At 36.3% G+C, this 17,684-nt stretch overlaps 2 protein-coding genes across 6 annotated transcripts in view; both read left to right on the forward strand.

The window, feature by feature from the left end:
- The window catches only part of LOC127837404 (stomatin-like), a 36,498-nt gene that overhangs the window by 6,196 nt on the left and 12,618 nt on the right, over window positions 1–17,684 (forward strand). For 4 of the 5 annotated variants that reach the window (XM_052364454.1, XM_052364455.1, XM_052364457.1 and 1 more), the window contains 3 exons: window positions 327–445; window positions 1,370–1,442; window positions 1,986–2,068. In XM_052364454.1, the coding sequence (XP_052220414.1) occupies window positions 327–445; window positions 1,370–1,442; window positions 1,986–2,068 (275 nt within the window). Of the gene's footprint in view, window positions 1–326; window positions 446–1,369; window positions 1,443–1,985; window positions 2,069–15,501; window positions 15,706–16,707; window positions 16,764–17,684 lie in introns of all 5 variants that reach the window. The other variant, XM_052364456.1, reaches the window with a different exon arrangement.
- Window positions 1–17,684, forward strand: part of LOC127837403 (stomatin-like) — an 88,447-nt gene that overhangs the window by 3,329 nt on the left and 67,434 nt on the right. The window lies entirely within an intron of this gene.

Below are 17,684 nucleotides of genomic sequence, written 5' to 3' on the forward strand. Positions count from 1 at the left end.
CAGGCTAATCAGGGACGACACTTTCCGCTCTTATGACATTTTTCGTTTAAATGAAGTCTCTTTTTAGCAAAAATCCAATTAAGCCGGAAATTGTCGTCCCTGATTAGACTGTGCGGACTGCATAGGCTAATCTGGGACGACACTTTACGCACATGCATCATGCCCAGTTTTCTAAGCACGCGACTCAATTAAGCCCCGTTTTCCCAGAGCACTATTCAAATACTTGTACACGAATTGATGCATTTTCACTGTGTTCACGTGAAACTTTAACCCATACCAAATAATATCCCGGCAACAATTCAAATCGCGCCATTTTGATATTGCAGGTAAAGAAGGGCGGGAGGAGCCGGAAGCGGAACTGGGCTGTTGCGGCTACGTGCTGACGGGTGTTTCCATCTTCATCCTCATCATCTTCTTCCCTTTCTCCCTCATCTGTTCACTAAAGGTAAGCCGTAGAGCGGCGGGCTAAAAGCATTTATATTATCCATATACAATTACCCTGCCATACTCGCTAGCCCACTTACACGCTGTAATAGCACTTGTCTGATTTTAAGAGAAATAAGTGAGCACTCTATGCAGACGAAGGACGATTACTTATAAGTCCGAAAATAAGCTACTAAAATGTACCAACATATTTAAGACAACCTATTTGTGTTCATGTTCTGCTGTAACTGTTTCAAAATGACATGCATGGAGACCAGCAACAACAGCAAAGGGTGTTGCTTTCATAATTCAGTAAGTGCATAGTCCATACCATACTGTTGTTCGAGTAATTGTATGTATATCATAACCTACATACAAATACAGTGTGTTTTGTATATTTACTCTGCATGTGTTTGCTTAAGTCTTGCAAGTGGTCTTAGTTAGTTTATTAAAGCGTTTTTTATCTCTATAACAAACCCGCCCAAAACCAGTTGAATCTAGTGTCTTATATTCAAATTAGAAATGTTATTGAACTCTGAATTCCGAAATGCGTTTGAAAGGAGCATGACATAAGTAACCTTTTCTTACCTACCGATTGTATTGATTTAAGTTTTAAATTTCTATGAACTTGCCGGTGTAAAGTTCATGCTTTCTCGACTTTTTCAATCTAGTTGCAATGAGATCGATCGCTTAAATTTTGTCTCCCTGAGTTAAAGTGATAATGGCAAATATATTGATACAAGATTTCGGTTATGGGGTCGATGGTCGTGATACTGATGCTGCTTCTGACGATGATGATGAAAATGATAATAATCAGTTATGTCTTTCTTTACTTGGGGCCGAATATATAGGCCCGTTATCCCAAGGGAATGTATGTAGATTTGGGTAGATTTTGGCCCCATTGTTACGATGTTTCTGTACACTGACCCCTGATTGTTGTCTCCAGATCGTGCAGGAGTACGAGCGAGCTGTCATCTTCCGGTTGGGTCGGGTCCTTTCCGGGGGAGCCAAAGGACCAGGTACGTGACGTTATGTCCACTTTGAAAGGAAATTGTATAACACATGTGTAGCAACAGTTGCGGGGCGTTTTCATCGTAGTCAAGATACAACTATTAGTATAGTATAATACATGTAGTCCATTATAGTCTGAAGTTAAAATCAATCAAAGCTCTTTATTTTCTTAAAATGAAATGTATTTTACAATACAAAATACTTTTTATTGTATCTTTAAATGTTGTTTTTAAATTTAAAACTTCACCATTTAGTATGACGTCACATTTTAAGTGCACAGCGTCCTTAAATGACTACCGAATAAATTTGCGTTGGCATAAAACTTAAGTTGTGTTGTTTTGTGTTTTTAATGTAAAGCTGTAGCCATAAGAAGGCTACGTCTCCCCAGAGAATTTAAGCAGTTTCCTTCAAAATTAAAACTAGGTCATGGGGACGTCATTCCCCATTCCTGTAGCAGTTTCATCGTGTGGGCTTGACGCGCTATTTTTCACCATATTTAAAGTTCCTTCCACTCCTCCCAGCCTTACAAAAACTTGTTCTTTTTGGCCCAGGTCTGTTTTTCCTGATGCCCTGCGTTGACACGTGTAGGTGTGTCGACATGAGGACCTTCTCCTATGATATTCCACCACAAGAGGTATGATTTAGTGAGCAAACATGCCACCTATCATTATAGCTAGAAAAAGGGATGGTAAAGAAAAATGAACTACTATTCGAGTAATCGTTTTTCATTTTGTCGTATAAATTCGAATATTCTACTAAACATATTGGTTATGCTGATTATAATAGATAGACATATTGCTTTTCGGATCATTTTAGCTTGAAATATAGATTATATGCATCATCTCATTCGAATATAATTGTTTGGTAAAATGCAACATTGAATGATTCCATTCAAGATTGCTTTAATGTTAGCCAGATTTGATACCTTGTGTAAAACTGTTTGCTATACATGTGATTTTTTCATTTGCCAAACTGAAAGCGGTTTCGATTATTGATAGATAAAATACTGGAAATTGTCTCAAAGGTTTCATAACTAGTTATATTTGTTACATGCATTTGAAAATGTTGCGTTGTGAGACAGATACGGTAGAATGCATTGAGTTGTAGTTTGTTTGTTGTCACTGTTACTATATGCTTACTTAAATAAAACATGCATCAATTGCGATTTCTTCACACAATCCCGCGGATTGTGATACTCACTGTGTGCCCAGAATCATTTTTTGAGATCGATGTTAATTTAAGAAGATTAAGGTTTTAAGGATATAAGGTTAATCCAACGACTAATCCAATCGTCAGCCATCGTCCAATCGGTAACAATTGTAAATTACCATCCAATTCACGTTGAGTATAATGTATTTTCGTTTGGTGAAAAGTTTCGTATCAACCAATGAAAGCGTATCTTTTTTAAGCTAGTTCAATCGCGTTTCGTGATGGAATCCGAAATGTTGCCTTCAGATTATATAGCTTATATAGATTATATAGCTGGTTATATTTGTTGATTGTATCATTCGAATGGAGATACATCAGGTGCGATAGTTGAAAGTTTTGAATTCGGAAACCAATAATAGCCCCGTTACCCCGGACTGGCGCCCTTACGGCGACCTAAGAGTGTGTTTCTGGAAATTTCTGATTGTCGTAGTAAGGACGCTAATGACTTTTTCTGTAAAAATGCTGTTTGTCGCCTTCCCGTCACACCAGCGTCCTTGTTTATGGCGTTCTGCGCGTCCTCACGGCGTATTAAATACGTCCCTGGCGACCTTACCGCGTTCGTAGTGCGTCCTTACGGCGACCAAAGCCGACTATACGGCGTCTGAGCGGCGTCCTTAGCGTTCTTACTGCGTTCTTATTTCGACCATTGTCGTTCTTAGGACGCAATAGACGTACAAAGGACGTACTAATGTCGCAATAAGGTCGCCGTACGGTCACCTTGCAGTCAATGATCATTTTCTGTGGGTTTGAGTGGCGGCCACACGACGTCCATGGCGACCTTACAGCGACCCTACGAAGTCTCTACTACTACTACTGCGTCTTTACGGCGTCCCTTCGCTTTTACGATATTTTTGTTTAAAGAAAGTCTCTTCTAAGTTAAAATCTAGTTAAGTCGGCTATTTTGGGACGGCATTTAACGCACAAGCATTAAACCCGTGACGTCACTGTGTCGTTTGCTCACTTGAGAGTTGGCAAATGTCCAAATTATGGGTTGCAAAATGTTCAGTTTTGAAATGACGCAGATAGCGCGCATATATATAGATTAAACTGTGTATTGTGTACGACCACCTCATTGCATGAATGTAAACACGTCATTGACTACAAGATATGCGTATAATAAAACTTTTGAAATACGAACCAGTGAACTAATATCCAGAAACCATTTTAACAAAAACCTTGTCAAATGTTCGTCATCGTAAATTATATGTATAACATTTCAACATGTTGTGTTTAAAACGTACTGTAACTCAATTAATTCTGCTTATTATTTGTTATCATTATGTACTTTTATTAATTGTTGGACTCACTTATCGAATTGTGGTTTGAAGGATTGTTTTGTTCAAAAAATGCTTATAAAAAAAAGGATTTTTTTCTATTTCATCCAATTCGATATTTACTAATCACAAGCACACTTAATGTTAAGCCTCATTCTGGGAAAACGGGGTTTATTTCGTGTGCGTAAATTGATGTCCCAGATAAGCCTGTGCAATCTGCACATGTTAATCAAGGACGACACTTTCCGCCTAAACTGGATTGTCGCTAAGAAGGCACTTCCTTGAGACGAAATATGCCATAAAAACCGACTGCACGGGCTTATCTGTGACGTCGCTTTTCGCATATGCATTAAGCCCCGTTTTCCCAAAGCGAGAGTCGAATAGATTTTTTATGTTGTCATTGTTTAGGTTAGGGCACTGATGTTGCTTGATCCATGCTTTAGGTTGTCATCGGAACGCCGACATGATTTTGAAACGTCATCCGAATTTTCTTCTTGAGGCAATTTTTTTTCTGTATAGTCTGCGAGTCGGTTATTCGATGTATAAATGCGCTTTGCTCACGAAGAAATTTAGTTTATATTTACATGCATAAGTAATCTAGCTGCGTCATGCCATGTATTTCTTTTAAGTTGAAAGTCCTTCCGACAAACACGGTTCATTCGTCCGTTTGTCCGAGTGCTTTTTAACCGATAATATTCAACGCTGTCGTCAGTTTTATTTGCGATGGTTTGATGTACACCGTGTTAAGAAGTTGACGCTCTTAGAATCCGAAATCTGTCGATTCATTATGATTAATCATCGGCTGTGATATTTTCATCCAACATTTGTTCTTTTAGGTAACACATTTACGTCTAAAGTTTTTACCATGCTGAAACGCTTAATACACATATATTATGTTATTTTAATATAAATTGATATTAACGAAATTTCGGATATCGTTGCAGTACCAAATGTATTCGTATTTCGGATTTTTTAGCGGTATTTATTGGTAAACGGTTTTATTTCGCGCCGTTTTGACGGTTTTATTTCGCGCCGTTTTGACACCATGTTGGCACTTAGTTGCTCACTAACTTCACCCTTTTTCGGTATGTAGACTTTACTTATGTACGCTTGATTTCTGAGTTTTATTTACCCGATCTGTGTCAAGATTCCAAACCATTTGATGCTATACCATTGAAATGATTCATAAAACCGTGTCCAACAAAAGAAGAGAAAATTTAAAAAAATAATACAGTATGCAATTGGATACAATACATATTTGCGCAAATAAAATAAGTCTCCATAACATAACTGCGTTTTGCCTATAGCAGCACTCTTCGTAACTCTCTGTGAACTCTGTGATCTTTTAATCACGTTAAGTGCTAGTTAAATTTCCAACTTTCCGATCGTTTCTATAGCAACAGGTTGTGGATCTTGACAGATCAGAATGTTGTTTGCCTGTCCACGTTTTGGTCCTCGTTTGTCGGCGACATTCGGTAGTTTCCGTTTTAGTTCGTAGAGCTCCGACGGAGTAGGGGCTACTTGTTTTAAACGAACTAAACGCAATACCGAGTCGGTTATTCGACTTGCGAGAGAATATCCGAGTGATTTGGTCCCCAGTACATTCCGAAGCGTAGAGGCCGCACTTCCGGCATAGCAAGTTTTAAAAAGCTCCGTTAAATTATGCGCTTTATCTAAGATTTTACAGAAAATAACAATGATATAAATGTGAAATTTAATGTAAATAATAGAGTATTTGACAGCGGTCATTTTGATACCAATTGAACATGGCAGAACGGATACAGAATTGCGCGTTGATCGCTACAAAAAAATCCGGACTTGAAACAACAAGTGAACCGATGGAAACAAGAGACTACGAGTTAAATAGTGAAAAGGCAATGAAAAAGAAACTCTATGCGACCACAAGGGACCACGCGATTGTCAAGGTGACTGGTGGTGGGCTGAACATCGAATTTAGTACTGGTATGTATGAACTTTTCAAAAGCTGTGCTGATGAGTTTTACCAGTCTGAAACTTAGAAATTTAAATGTCAAAAAACACCAGTGTATGATAATATTGGTAGTTTAGTGGAAACTAAATACAGGCTATTATCCGGAAGAAATGGTGTGTATACAATTAACTTGTATCACACAAAATGTTCGTGTCTGGTTAATGGGAAAATGGTGAATCAGTTTGCGGAAAGTGACTTATTAGAAATCATACAACTCACTTCAAATAAATTAATATCAGAAAACTTGACCGTCGATGAAGTGAATGCAAAATTTCAAGAAATTCTTCAGGAATGCATGCTAGTGTTAACAAATAAACAAACTGAAGAAAAAGATGTATGTTGTTTGAGACCGGAAATAAATGATTTCAATTTCATGGTAAATACCAAGCAACCTGAAAATTTTGAATCGGTGTTAAAAGTTCATCACGTGAAAATTGACGCAAGTACTCAAACGGAGAGCACCGGGATTGAATTTGATTTTGAAACACTTTTTTGTTTGATTCAAACAATTCAAAAGTCTGTAAGTGATATGCGCAAAGATGTATGTGAGCACATCTTAAACACCAATCGCGGATTCAATGAGATGAAAGACATTATCCATAGTGTAAAAGTAAATAGTACAACGAATTCCCGAGGTACGGACGACAAATGCGATTGTTTACAGGAAAACGTTCATGACCTGAAGCAAACACTCGACCAATTAAATATATCTGTACAGAAAAAATTTCAATCGCTAAGAGATATACTTAAGGCAAACTCCATACCAAGTGTTCTTTCCAAAGGTTATATGAATGGCTCTGTAGAAGCAACAAGTAATCGGATGTCCGATGATCCCGTTGAAAATGACACATTACTAGAAACCGAACAAGTAACACTTGAGCCTAGCCCACAAGCGATCTCCGATATACAAGAAAGTACTGTGCATTTTGAAGTAGAAACCAATAAAGGCGAGCATAGATCGAACATAACGCCACAAACGTCGAAGACGTTACTGATTGGAGATTCAATTTTGAGAGGCATAAATAAGCGAGGATTATGCGAATCTGTGGACATATGCACTTTGCCAGGGAAGACAATGCTGGATATCTGTGAAAAGCTGCGAAAAATGAATATCTCTGACTTATCAAAATAATAATATTTGCTGGTGGGAATGATGTCTCGAATGGCCAGCCAATTTCAATAATCAAAGATGTAATCTTGCAGACTTCGCAATGCATTCAAGATCTAACAAATTGTGAAATATTTATTTGTAAAATAAGTCCTCGACGTGATGTTGATGTACGCGATTTCAACTCAATGCTAGAAGATGTATCAAGCGAACTTTCGGTAAAGCTGATCGATTGTTATAATTGTTTTGTGTACGGAAACGGACAATTGGCGAATCGACTATTCAGACCTGATGGAATTCACCCAAGTAATTATGGATCAAGTTCACTTGTGGCAGTAATCAATGAAGTAGTGCATATAACTAAGAAAAGAATGCAGCAGCAACAACAACAACATCGTCAACATGATCAAAATCAGCGGAAGCATACTTCTAACAGTGACTTCAAAAACGGGCATCATCAATACCGGAGCGCTAAACCGAACTTCCAGTACGGGCTTCATGGCTTTAGGAACGGGCATCGTGACTTCCGGAACGGTTATCATGACTTCCGGAAAGGGCATCATGACTTCCGTAATGGGCACCATAACTTCTTCGGGCAGCATGATCTAAGGAACGCACACCAGGACACCCGGAGTGAATATCAGGATTGTCATAATGAAAATCGTGACTTCCGGTACGTTCGTCGACATGTCAATCATGAAAACAGTCGACACTGCATGAACTGTGGACGTCAAAATCATGTCACACGTGACTGCAGACTACCCAAAAGACAATAGGTTACTGATGACAGACGTACTACATCGTTATATAGCACAAATAAATTTGACATTCTTTCGTCGGTATGTAACCAATGTGACTCGCACAAATGTAAGTGTAGTTTAATTATTGCTAATGATGATACAAATCAACATAAACCACATTGCTTAAGATTGAATAATGTTAAATGTAGCACAATATATAATTTAGACACTGATATATCATCCCTGGATAGTAACGTTCTTATGGAATCTTTCATACAATCTACTTTAAAATGTAACATAAATAATGATTATTATATTCCATTTACATATAAAGGTTTGCATATTATGCATTTGAATATCCAACCTTTATTGCCTAAATTGGATGAAATTCGTGTTTACTTACACGAAAATAGTTCTTTAGATATAGTAGGCTTTTGTGAAACATTTTTAAATGATAAAACGGAGATTAATACAATTTCCATTTCCGGTTACAGCATTGTAAGACGTGATAGGGCTATTTCTGCTGGAGGCGGTATAATAGTTTATATAAAAGATAGCATCTCTTTTGAACGTAGACATGATTTAGAAAGTGACGATATTGAATCTATTTGGCTACAAATCAACATTGTAAAGTACAAACCTTATCTAATTAACTTTGTTTATCGCCCACCAAATAGCCCTCAATCTTGGATTGACTCATTTGAATTACAGATAAATAAGGCAGACATGGAAGATTGTAATATGTATTCAACCGGGGATTTTAATTTTCACTGTTTAAGCCAAAACATATTTAACAATAAGAAATGGGAAAAACTTATCACTGATTTTAATTTAAAACAACACGTGTCTTTTCCAACAAGGGCTACGGAACGTTCATCATCAATATTAGACCATTTGTATTCAAATTATGACAACATTTCTGAGGTAATCATACCAAAAATAGGCATAAGTGACCATTACCCAGTAGTTTTTACATTAAGCGTCAAAGGTAAAATTGTTAAAACAAATGATCATAAAATTATTAAGTACAGATGTTTTAACAAATTTAATGAAATCAATTTTCAAAATGACTTAGCAAATGCTAATTTTGATATGGTTGAAACAATAGAGGATGCTAATGAGGCATTTGAAGTATTTTATAACATATTAAACTCAGTCCTTAATAAGAATGCCCCTATGACATATAAAAAAGTGAAGAGATTACAACAACCCGGTTGGTACAACGAAAACGTAAAACAAGCAAGGTCTTTAAGGGATAAATATAAACGTGAATCTAATTGGCCACAATATAAGTTGTGGCGTAATAAATGTAACAGTGCAATCAAAATGGCAAAAAAAGAATATTTTTCGAATGCGGTACAAAACAAAACAAGTGCGAAATCGCTCTGGAAAACTATTAAATTAGCATCAAATGAACACACAGAATCCTCTATTTTGCCAAATGTAATAAGAAAGGATGATCAGATAATATCTGGTAAAACAAATGTAGCTAATGCATTTAATGACCACTTTGTTGACATCTCGAAACTTATTAAAAAGACTAAATTTGCTGAACAGGATTTCCACTCATTAAAAACATATCTAGATGCTAAGCTAGAATCTAAGCATTTCTCTGTTCAGTTTATTACTACATCAGAAGTTAGTACTTTAATTAATCAACTTCATTCAAACAAATCTGCTGGGGCTGATGGTATAGGGCCCAGCATTATTAAACTTTGCAAAGAATTCATTATACAACCAATCACTGCTCTTATAAATAACTGTATATCACATGGAACCTTTCCCGACATGCTTAAAATTGCAAACGTAATACCTTTATACAAGGGTGGATCGGTAGAAGATCCCAATAATTATAGACCAATATCATTTTTACCTACTATATCTAAAATATTTGAAAAGCATATAGCTAAACAATTGCATATACATCTAGAATCTACAGGTCTATTAAACAAAACTCAGTCGGGTTTTCGCAAATATCATTCTTGTCAAACAGCATTGATTAATATAGTTGATTCATGGCTTAAACAAATTGATAATGCAAATCTGGTAGGTACAATTTTCTTGGATTTAAAAAAAGCATTTGATCTTGTGGACCATAGGGTTCTTTTACACAAATTAAAACTTTATCATTTTAATGATAGGTCATGCGACCTATTTTCTTCATATCTCCGCAATCGATTTCAGTTTATCAAAGCAGAAAACACTACCTCTTCTTGTAAAAGCATCATTGCTGGTGTTCCCCAAGGATCTATTTTAGGACCTCTTCTATTTCTTATTTACGTTAATGATCTTTCGCTAGATCTTACATGTGATTTTGCAATGTATGCTGATGATACAACATTGCACACTGTGGGACAAATATTCAAACACTTCAAAATAAGCTACAAACAAATCTTTCAATTGTAAATGATTGGTGCCAAACTAATAACATGATTATTAATCCACTAAAAACCACTTGTATGGTATTAGGGTCAAAACGGAAAGCTCAAAATATAACAGATCTAAAACTTAAAATTTCAGATACGGTGATCAAAACAGTAAATTGTCAAAAACTTCTTGGCCTTTATATTGACAATACTCTCTCTTGGAAACTACACATTAACAGCGTTTGTTCAAAAATGTCATCGCGAATGTTTCTTTTGCAAAAAATAAAACCATATCTAACCCTTGAAATGCGTAAGCTCTTCTATAATGGTTATATCTCACCTATATCCGACTACGCATGCGTTACCTGGAGTTCAGCGGCCAAAACGGAAATTAATGGAATAGTCAAAATACAAAAGCTTTGTGGTGCACATATTTTAAATAAAAAGTACAACACTAATTCAAAAACACTATTTAAAGATCTAAAATGGTTGACTTTCGAACAGCGTAATCACTATTTCACGTCAGTTATTGTATTTAAAGCATTTCACTATCAAACCCCAACATACATACGTGACCTTTTGACACCTTCACAAAATAATCACTATAACTTGCGATCTTGCGAAAAGGGGGATTTAAAGCTAGTGCGAATACCCAAAACAAACTATTTCAAACAATCGTTTGAATTTTCTAGCAAAACAATTTGGAATTCGTTACCCCAATATATACGCCAAACAAACAATTTAATTACATTTAAGAAAAAATTAAAAGCTTATCTTTCTTCCACACTTTATGAAATAAACTGAACATGCTTCATGTTGTTTTAGTAAATAACATTAGTTTAATGTTTAAATACTGTTCTTGCATAGATGTTTATTGTAGTTTTATGTCTGTCATTTGTTTTAAATTATAATATATATCATTATATGTGCATGCATATATGATTCTGTATGTTTTGTTCTTATTGCTCAAGATGAAATATGATGTATTTGTTGTAAATTGTATCTTGTTAGAAGACCTTGTTGAAAATAAGAAATGTATTATATAAATTGCATATTATGTAATTTCATCTAATGTTTTTCTTAACAAGTCTATCTTCTTTAAATAAAGATTTTATTATTATTATTATTATTATTATACGAGCCAATACGGAAAATATCGAGTGTCTTTAAAACCAAGGAACGTTGCTGATATTCAAATATATTTGTTTTTGTTTAAACATGTTTAAAAACATTTTGAAATTAATTTAGAATTCACTTAGTCCTCGCTTCTGATCGTAGTTAAAGTAAATGAATAACTTTATATTTTTAGATTCTGTCACGTGACTCGGTGACCGTCGCAGTTGATGCGGTGATATACGCACGCATTTTTGACGCGACGCTGTCAATAATCTGTATAGAGAATGCTCAGAGTTCGACGCGCCTCCTTGCGGCCTCTACGCTTCGGAATGTACTGGGGACCAAATCACTCTCGGATATTCTCACGGACCGCGAAAGAATCGCAAGTCAGATGCAGGTTCGTTTATATTCATAGATGGTTATTTCAATATGACTGCTGAGGCTTATGTAGGTACTCTCGAGTCCTTTTCTTGGGAAGAACCAGTACTTCATGTCTTTTTGGCATGGAGACATCGAGAACGCTCACAGAATGGGGATCGATCCACAGATTTCGACATTGGTATTAAGCCACCTTTACATGTATATATTTAGGGTTGTCAGCCATTGATTGCTAACTTTCATGTAGTTAGAGTTGTCGACATAAATGTTTAAAACTAATTCAGTGGTAATGACAAAAATAATTATTAGAGTTTCGCTTTCTTATGTAGACTAAGTAAAAGATAATTATCCTTGATGTAAAGAAAATAAACAAAAGTGTACAAGTAATCAATGCGCAGTAGTTGGTATTTACACAGACTATAGTCATAAAACCAAATATGCACTAAATGTGGACCGGTGTGATACTAATAAACCAAACATTTGCATTTGAATTTCAAGTGTTAAACGAAGGGAGACAACTAGAATTAATTTTTGTAGCACTTACATTATCATAGTTTTCCTTGTTCAGGTTTGGATATTGATGTAAACATTTGTGAGTTTAAGTGTAAAAACTTCCTTCCAAACTTGAGTTATTTAGCGACAACTTGTTTTCTGGGTTTAGTAAGAGTGGCCTTATTGTATAATTGAGCCGTGCTCTGTGAAAAAGGGGTTAATGCATCTGCGTAAAGTGTCGTTCCAGATAAGCATATGAATGACACACAGGCTAATCAGGGACGACACTTTCCGCTTTTATGGTATTTTTCGTTTACATAAAAATCTTGTTTGCAAATATCCAGTTTAGGCGGAAAGTGTCGTCCCTGAATAGCCTGTGCGGACTGCACAGGCTAATCTGGGACGACACTTTACGCACATGAATTAAACCACCTTTTCACAGAGCACGGCCCAACTTGTTTGGGCTGCATTCGGGATTAGTTCGGTGAAGATCAAGGCCACTGTTTCTTAAAAAACTAAAATGCTTCCTTTTAATTAAAATTGGGTATTTTTCTGAACTTTCGTATGCTGGTAGCTTACACGCAGACCTTGCTCGTGAATACATTAAGGGCCAGTTGGATCACTGCAAGGTCACCGTTTCTTAAAATGTTAAACCTGTTTCCGCTTAATGAATTATGTTTGGATATAAGTATTTCGATAAAATTGTATTTGCTGGTTGCTCACATGCACTTTGAAAATATGTATTCATAGCATTGCATTTGTTCATGTTTATTTACTAGAATGCTAACTATTTCGTGTCATCTGTTCACAAACGAGCATAATTCTTATACTTCCTGTGGTTCCTTTTAATGTTTTACAGCATATACTGGATGAGGGCACCCATCCGTGGGGTGTGAACATCGAGAGGGTTGAAATGTACGTATATTTTTTGTTCATAAAAATTCACCACAGTTCTGTGATGTATTGGATTGGGGCTTATCCTTTCTGGTGGTCGGACCACGTGCCCACTCCACTCGAGGAAAGTTCACAAAAAAACTCTCACAATCAGTTCTATTTCTTGAAAGCCACAATCAAAGATATATTTCTTGAAAGAAAACTGGCGGACGCAAAAGTGGCCCAATAGGGCGATGCAAATGAGCTTTAATTTATTGATTTTACATCAATAAAATAATTGTGTCCGAAAATAAAATTAAAAAGGCCCTAAATAATTAAATAAATAGAATAATTGTAATGTACTGTTAATTAATTGATTTAAAAGAATAATGGGGACGATGCATAATGCAAAATGACCGAATCACTGCATTTTTTCTTCAGGAAGGATGTCCGACTTCCGGTTCAGATGCAGAGGGCCATGGCGGCGGAAGCGGAGGCCACGAGGGACGCGAGGGCCAAGGTGATCTTGGCGGAAGGAGAGATGAAGGCCTCCCGTTCCCTGAAGGAAGCCGCCGACATAATGAGCCAGTCGCCGGCGGCCATGCAGATCCGGTACCTGCAGACGCTGCACGCCATTTCCGCTGAAAATAACTCCACAATCATCCTCTGCCTATCGACATCTTGTCGGTTGCGACAAAAACAGGGGCTGGGGGAGGCTATAGCAGACCGGCTATTCAGGCGCCTCCCGTTAGAAAAGTAGAGCCCGTGCAGCCAGCGATAGCGGAAGTGAAACAGGAGGAATCGAAATCACCGATGAAAACGGACGTGGTTTTCGAGAAGCACTCAAATGCGACAGTCGAAAGGGATCGGTCGTAAATCCCCGATCCTGCCGTTTACGATGAGCCGGAAAAGGAAACATTACTCGTGTCTGAGTTGACCCGAAGCGATCTGATGGCGAAATGATCGGTTCCGAGTCTACCGGGTACTCCCGACGAAACGACGGCGCTCTAGGCACGGCCCTTGTTACGTTAGATTGGAACCGGTTGAAGTTACGTCGCACTCACGTGTTACCCAGATTTAGACGGTGCTCGCTGTAAATTTTTAAAAGATCCTGTGTAATAAATGTTTGAGCATCTAAGTGAACTCATTGTTCAAAAATATTTGTTTCGTCAGAACAGCATGATCTAACAATGAAAATACGTTATCCATGAAGTTGTTTGTGCATTAACTGATTAATGCAAAAATGCTGCTGTAAAAGAACCTTTCGCAGTGCTATGATAATTACATTTTAAGACATTATTGTGTTTGTAGAATAATTTCCTTTCGGCTTAATCACATGGACATCGTTCTCGGAAAACGGGGCTTACTCCATGATTGAAAAGTTTCGTCCCATTAAATTATTGTATTATTATGTATCAGTTTTATTTGCGATCTCATGTCTTTTTATTGTTTATCAGCAGTATTAAGACTTAAAAAAGGGATTTCACAACGTGCATCGACTTTTAATTCACGTCAGCCCGCAATAAACGTTTTTAACAAAGCTGTCCTGAAAATGTATCGAATAAAATCTGATAATAGTTTATGGCCTGCCAAACGTACTAACAGTATTTTTTATTATTTCTGAATGTCAACAAAATTAATACACTCCCATTAGTTTCTCGATTTTATTTTCCACACAAATGTCCATATTTGCTTCGTAAACTGTCGCGCTTTTATAGACTGTGATAATAATAGCTTTAGCTTCATTGTAACAGTACAGGTTGCTTGTTTATTTATTGTACCCAGTTTCATTCAGGTTCATTAATGCAATTGAGTATTATATCTTAGTTTTTCTTTTTTTTGTTCAAATAAATAGTTACCTTCACGACTATCTGTTAATATGTTTGGTTGCAAAAAAACTAAATCTGGTAAATATTGCACATGACAAACCATGTACAACCAACTGAGCTCTTTGCATCGATTTGATCGGCGTCATTTTATTAAATTAGCGTCAATGTTTCTAATTTGACTAACGAAATAAACTTTTCAATAAAAAAGTTTTTAGCGAAAAAAAAACAACATTTCGAGTAATGCTTGCATTGAGATCGTTCCGATTTTGGCTTCAGACGTCTCTTCAAACCGGTACGGCCTGTGTTCAGATATATTTATTGTTTTCTTTAAGTTAAAGATGTATAATGTATTTATATGTCAAGTTGTCTATTATTGCTTAAATATTCAAATAAAAACGTTGCAAAACTGACATTTGAATTTCTGTTTCTGTGTAACCATTTCTATTTCTGGCCGTTTTAGTCTGCTGCATAATCGAGCGTATCTTCCTTATATTTTCAGTCAACTGGTTGTTATCAAAACGCATCCATTTGAATCCCTTGTATCGAATAAATCATTTTTGTTTGTTTTAAATTAGCGCGAATAAACCACGTATCTCTCATGCAACTAAATATATAAAATATGCATGATTTATTTTACTATACTGTTTGGTTACCTTTTGTCTTATGTTTGACGTTTTCTTTTCTATTTATAGATTCTGTCACGTGACTCAGTCACTGTGGCGGTTGACGCGGTCATCTATGCTCGAATTTTCGACGCCACGATGTCGATCATTAACGTCGAGAACGCGCATGCGTCAACCAAGCTCCTCGCGGCGACCACGTTGAGGAACGTGCTGGGAACCAAAGCACTCTCGGACATTCTCAGCGAACGCGAGAGTATCGCCAACCAGATGCAGGTATTTTTGGGTGGTTGCTTGTGGCCCTGTGATTAACGTCCTATTATATCTGAGTTCGGTTATGCACGTACTTTTGGGTCTGTGTCTTATTGAACTTTTTAAATCAGCCGCGATTAATATTTGTCACCATTGAACAATTTGGGGTTTAATATTATTTTAAACAATGTCACGTTATTTTCATTTGAATATTTCCTCAGTAATTTTCGTTGTATATACTTCAGCGATAAATCTCGTTTTGAAAATTCGCTTTGATATTATCGTTGAAATTGTTAATCTGACTTTCAAGGTAAATCTTGTCGCGTTGAAATGTGTTTCGAACATTGTCATTTTGGTATCGTTTTGAGAATTGTCGCGATGATACTTATTTTGAGTTTCATTTTGAAATATGTTGTCGCGTTGAGTATCGGTTTAAACAATGTCGCGTCGAATATCGCTGTCGCGTCAGTATGGTTTTAAACACGGTTGCGTAAAGTATTGTTTTAAGCACTTTCGCGCTGAGTATTTTATTGAGCATTTTTTCGTTGAATTTCGTTTTAAACTGTGTTGCGTTGAGTATTGTCGAGCGCAATTTTGCTTTGACTATGATTTTGAACACTTTCGTTTTGAATATTGGTTTGAACAATGTCGCCATGAGTAATGTGTTAACACTTTCGCGTTGAGTATCGTTTTTAACAGTTTCGCCTTGAGTATTGTTTCGAACACGGTCCAATGAATATAATTTTTAACAATGTCGCTTGAATATTGTTTTCAACAATATCGCCTGAGCATCGTTTTTTTAACAAAAGCGCATTAAAACAGTGTGACATTTAAGTTAAAATATTTCTGACAAAAGGCACTTATAGCTCACTGGATTCAGTGTCTTCTTTCTACAACACTTTGTTATCGTTATCACCATTGTGATTTGCCATGTACTATTTTTCAGCTTTAATAGGAATTAAACGTGTATGGGCCAACAGCCTTCTTATGTCTTCACAATGTGTTTTATCGGTTTATCCCTTTCAGTCGATCCTGGACCATGCGACGGACCCTTGGGGAGTGAAGGTCGAGAGAGTCGAAGTGTAAGTTTTACAAGGGTCTATATTATAAATACGTTTGAAATGTTCTTAAAAGTAACATAAATACTTACAATCAACGAATATTTCGTAAAATATTTCGTAATATAAAGTTAACCCATAAAAATCAGTGTTCTCTATAGCAATTGCCAAATTTTCAACGCTAGATGTGGTATGGTAACGCAGATTTATCGATATACAAAATGCTCGTTAATATGTTTTTGTGGCACAACATATTCCATTTTAATTTGCTGCAAGAATATCTATTCATACGACACACGAACACTAACTTGGTACATGTGTTGCATATATTTTCCCACAAAAAAAAGAAAAACTGAGCATGTTTCTATCGCTTGAAATCAATGTTATCAGGCCACTTCTAGCGTTGAAACTTTGGCTATTGCTATAAAGAACATTTAGCTTTTATGTGTTCACTTTATTTTTAGAAAATATTGTACGAAATATTCGTTGATTTTGATTGTGTATGGGCTTTTAAAGGGATCTTTTCACGGGTTGGTAAATTGACAAAATTGAGAAAAGTTGTTTCAGATTTATGATATTTGTGAGGAAACAGTATTACTGAACATTTGTCATGGTCTAATATAGCCATTATATGCATATTTTAACGATTTAAAACCCTAAAAATTATAAAGCGTTGCAACGCGAAACGTTTGAATAATTTGAAGAGTTCTGTTGTCGTTTACATTTGTGAAACTACGAAGATTGCGTATATAAGGTATAAAATACGCAGTTATGTAAGCTTGGCTGGATAGCTCAGTTGGCTGGTGCGTTTTTTTACTTTAGGATTCCGGGGGTCACTGGTTCGAGTCCTGCTGCGGGCTACTTTTTTTCCTTTTTTAAATTTTATTTTTGATTTTTTACTGGAGCTTGTAATATTTAATGTTTACATTTATCAATATAAAGCAT

Source organism: Dreissena polymorpha, chromosome 7 (genome assembly GCF_020536995.1).
Source record: "Dreissena polymorpha isolate Duluth1 chromosome 7, UMN_Dpol_1.0, whole genome shotgun sequence".
In the NCBI taxonomy this organism is placed as follows: Eukaryota; Metazoa; Mollusca; class Bivalvia; order Myida; family Dreissenidae; genus Dreissena; species Dreissena polymorpha.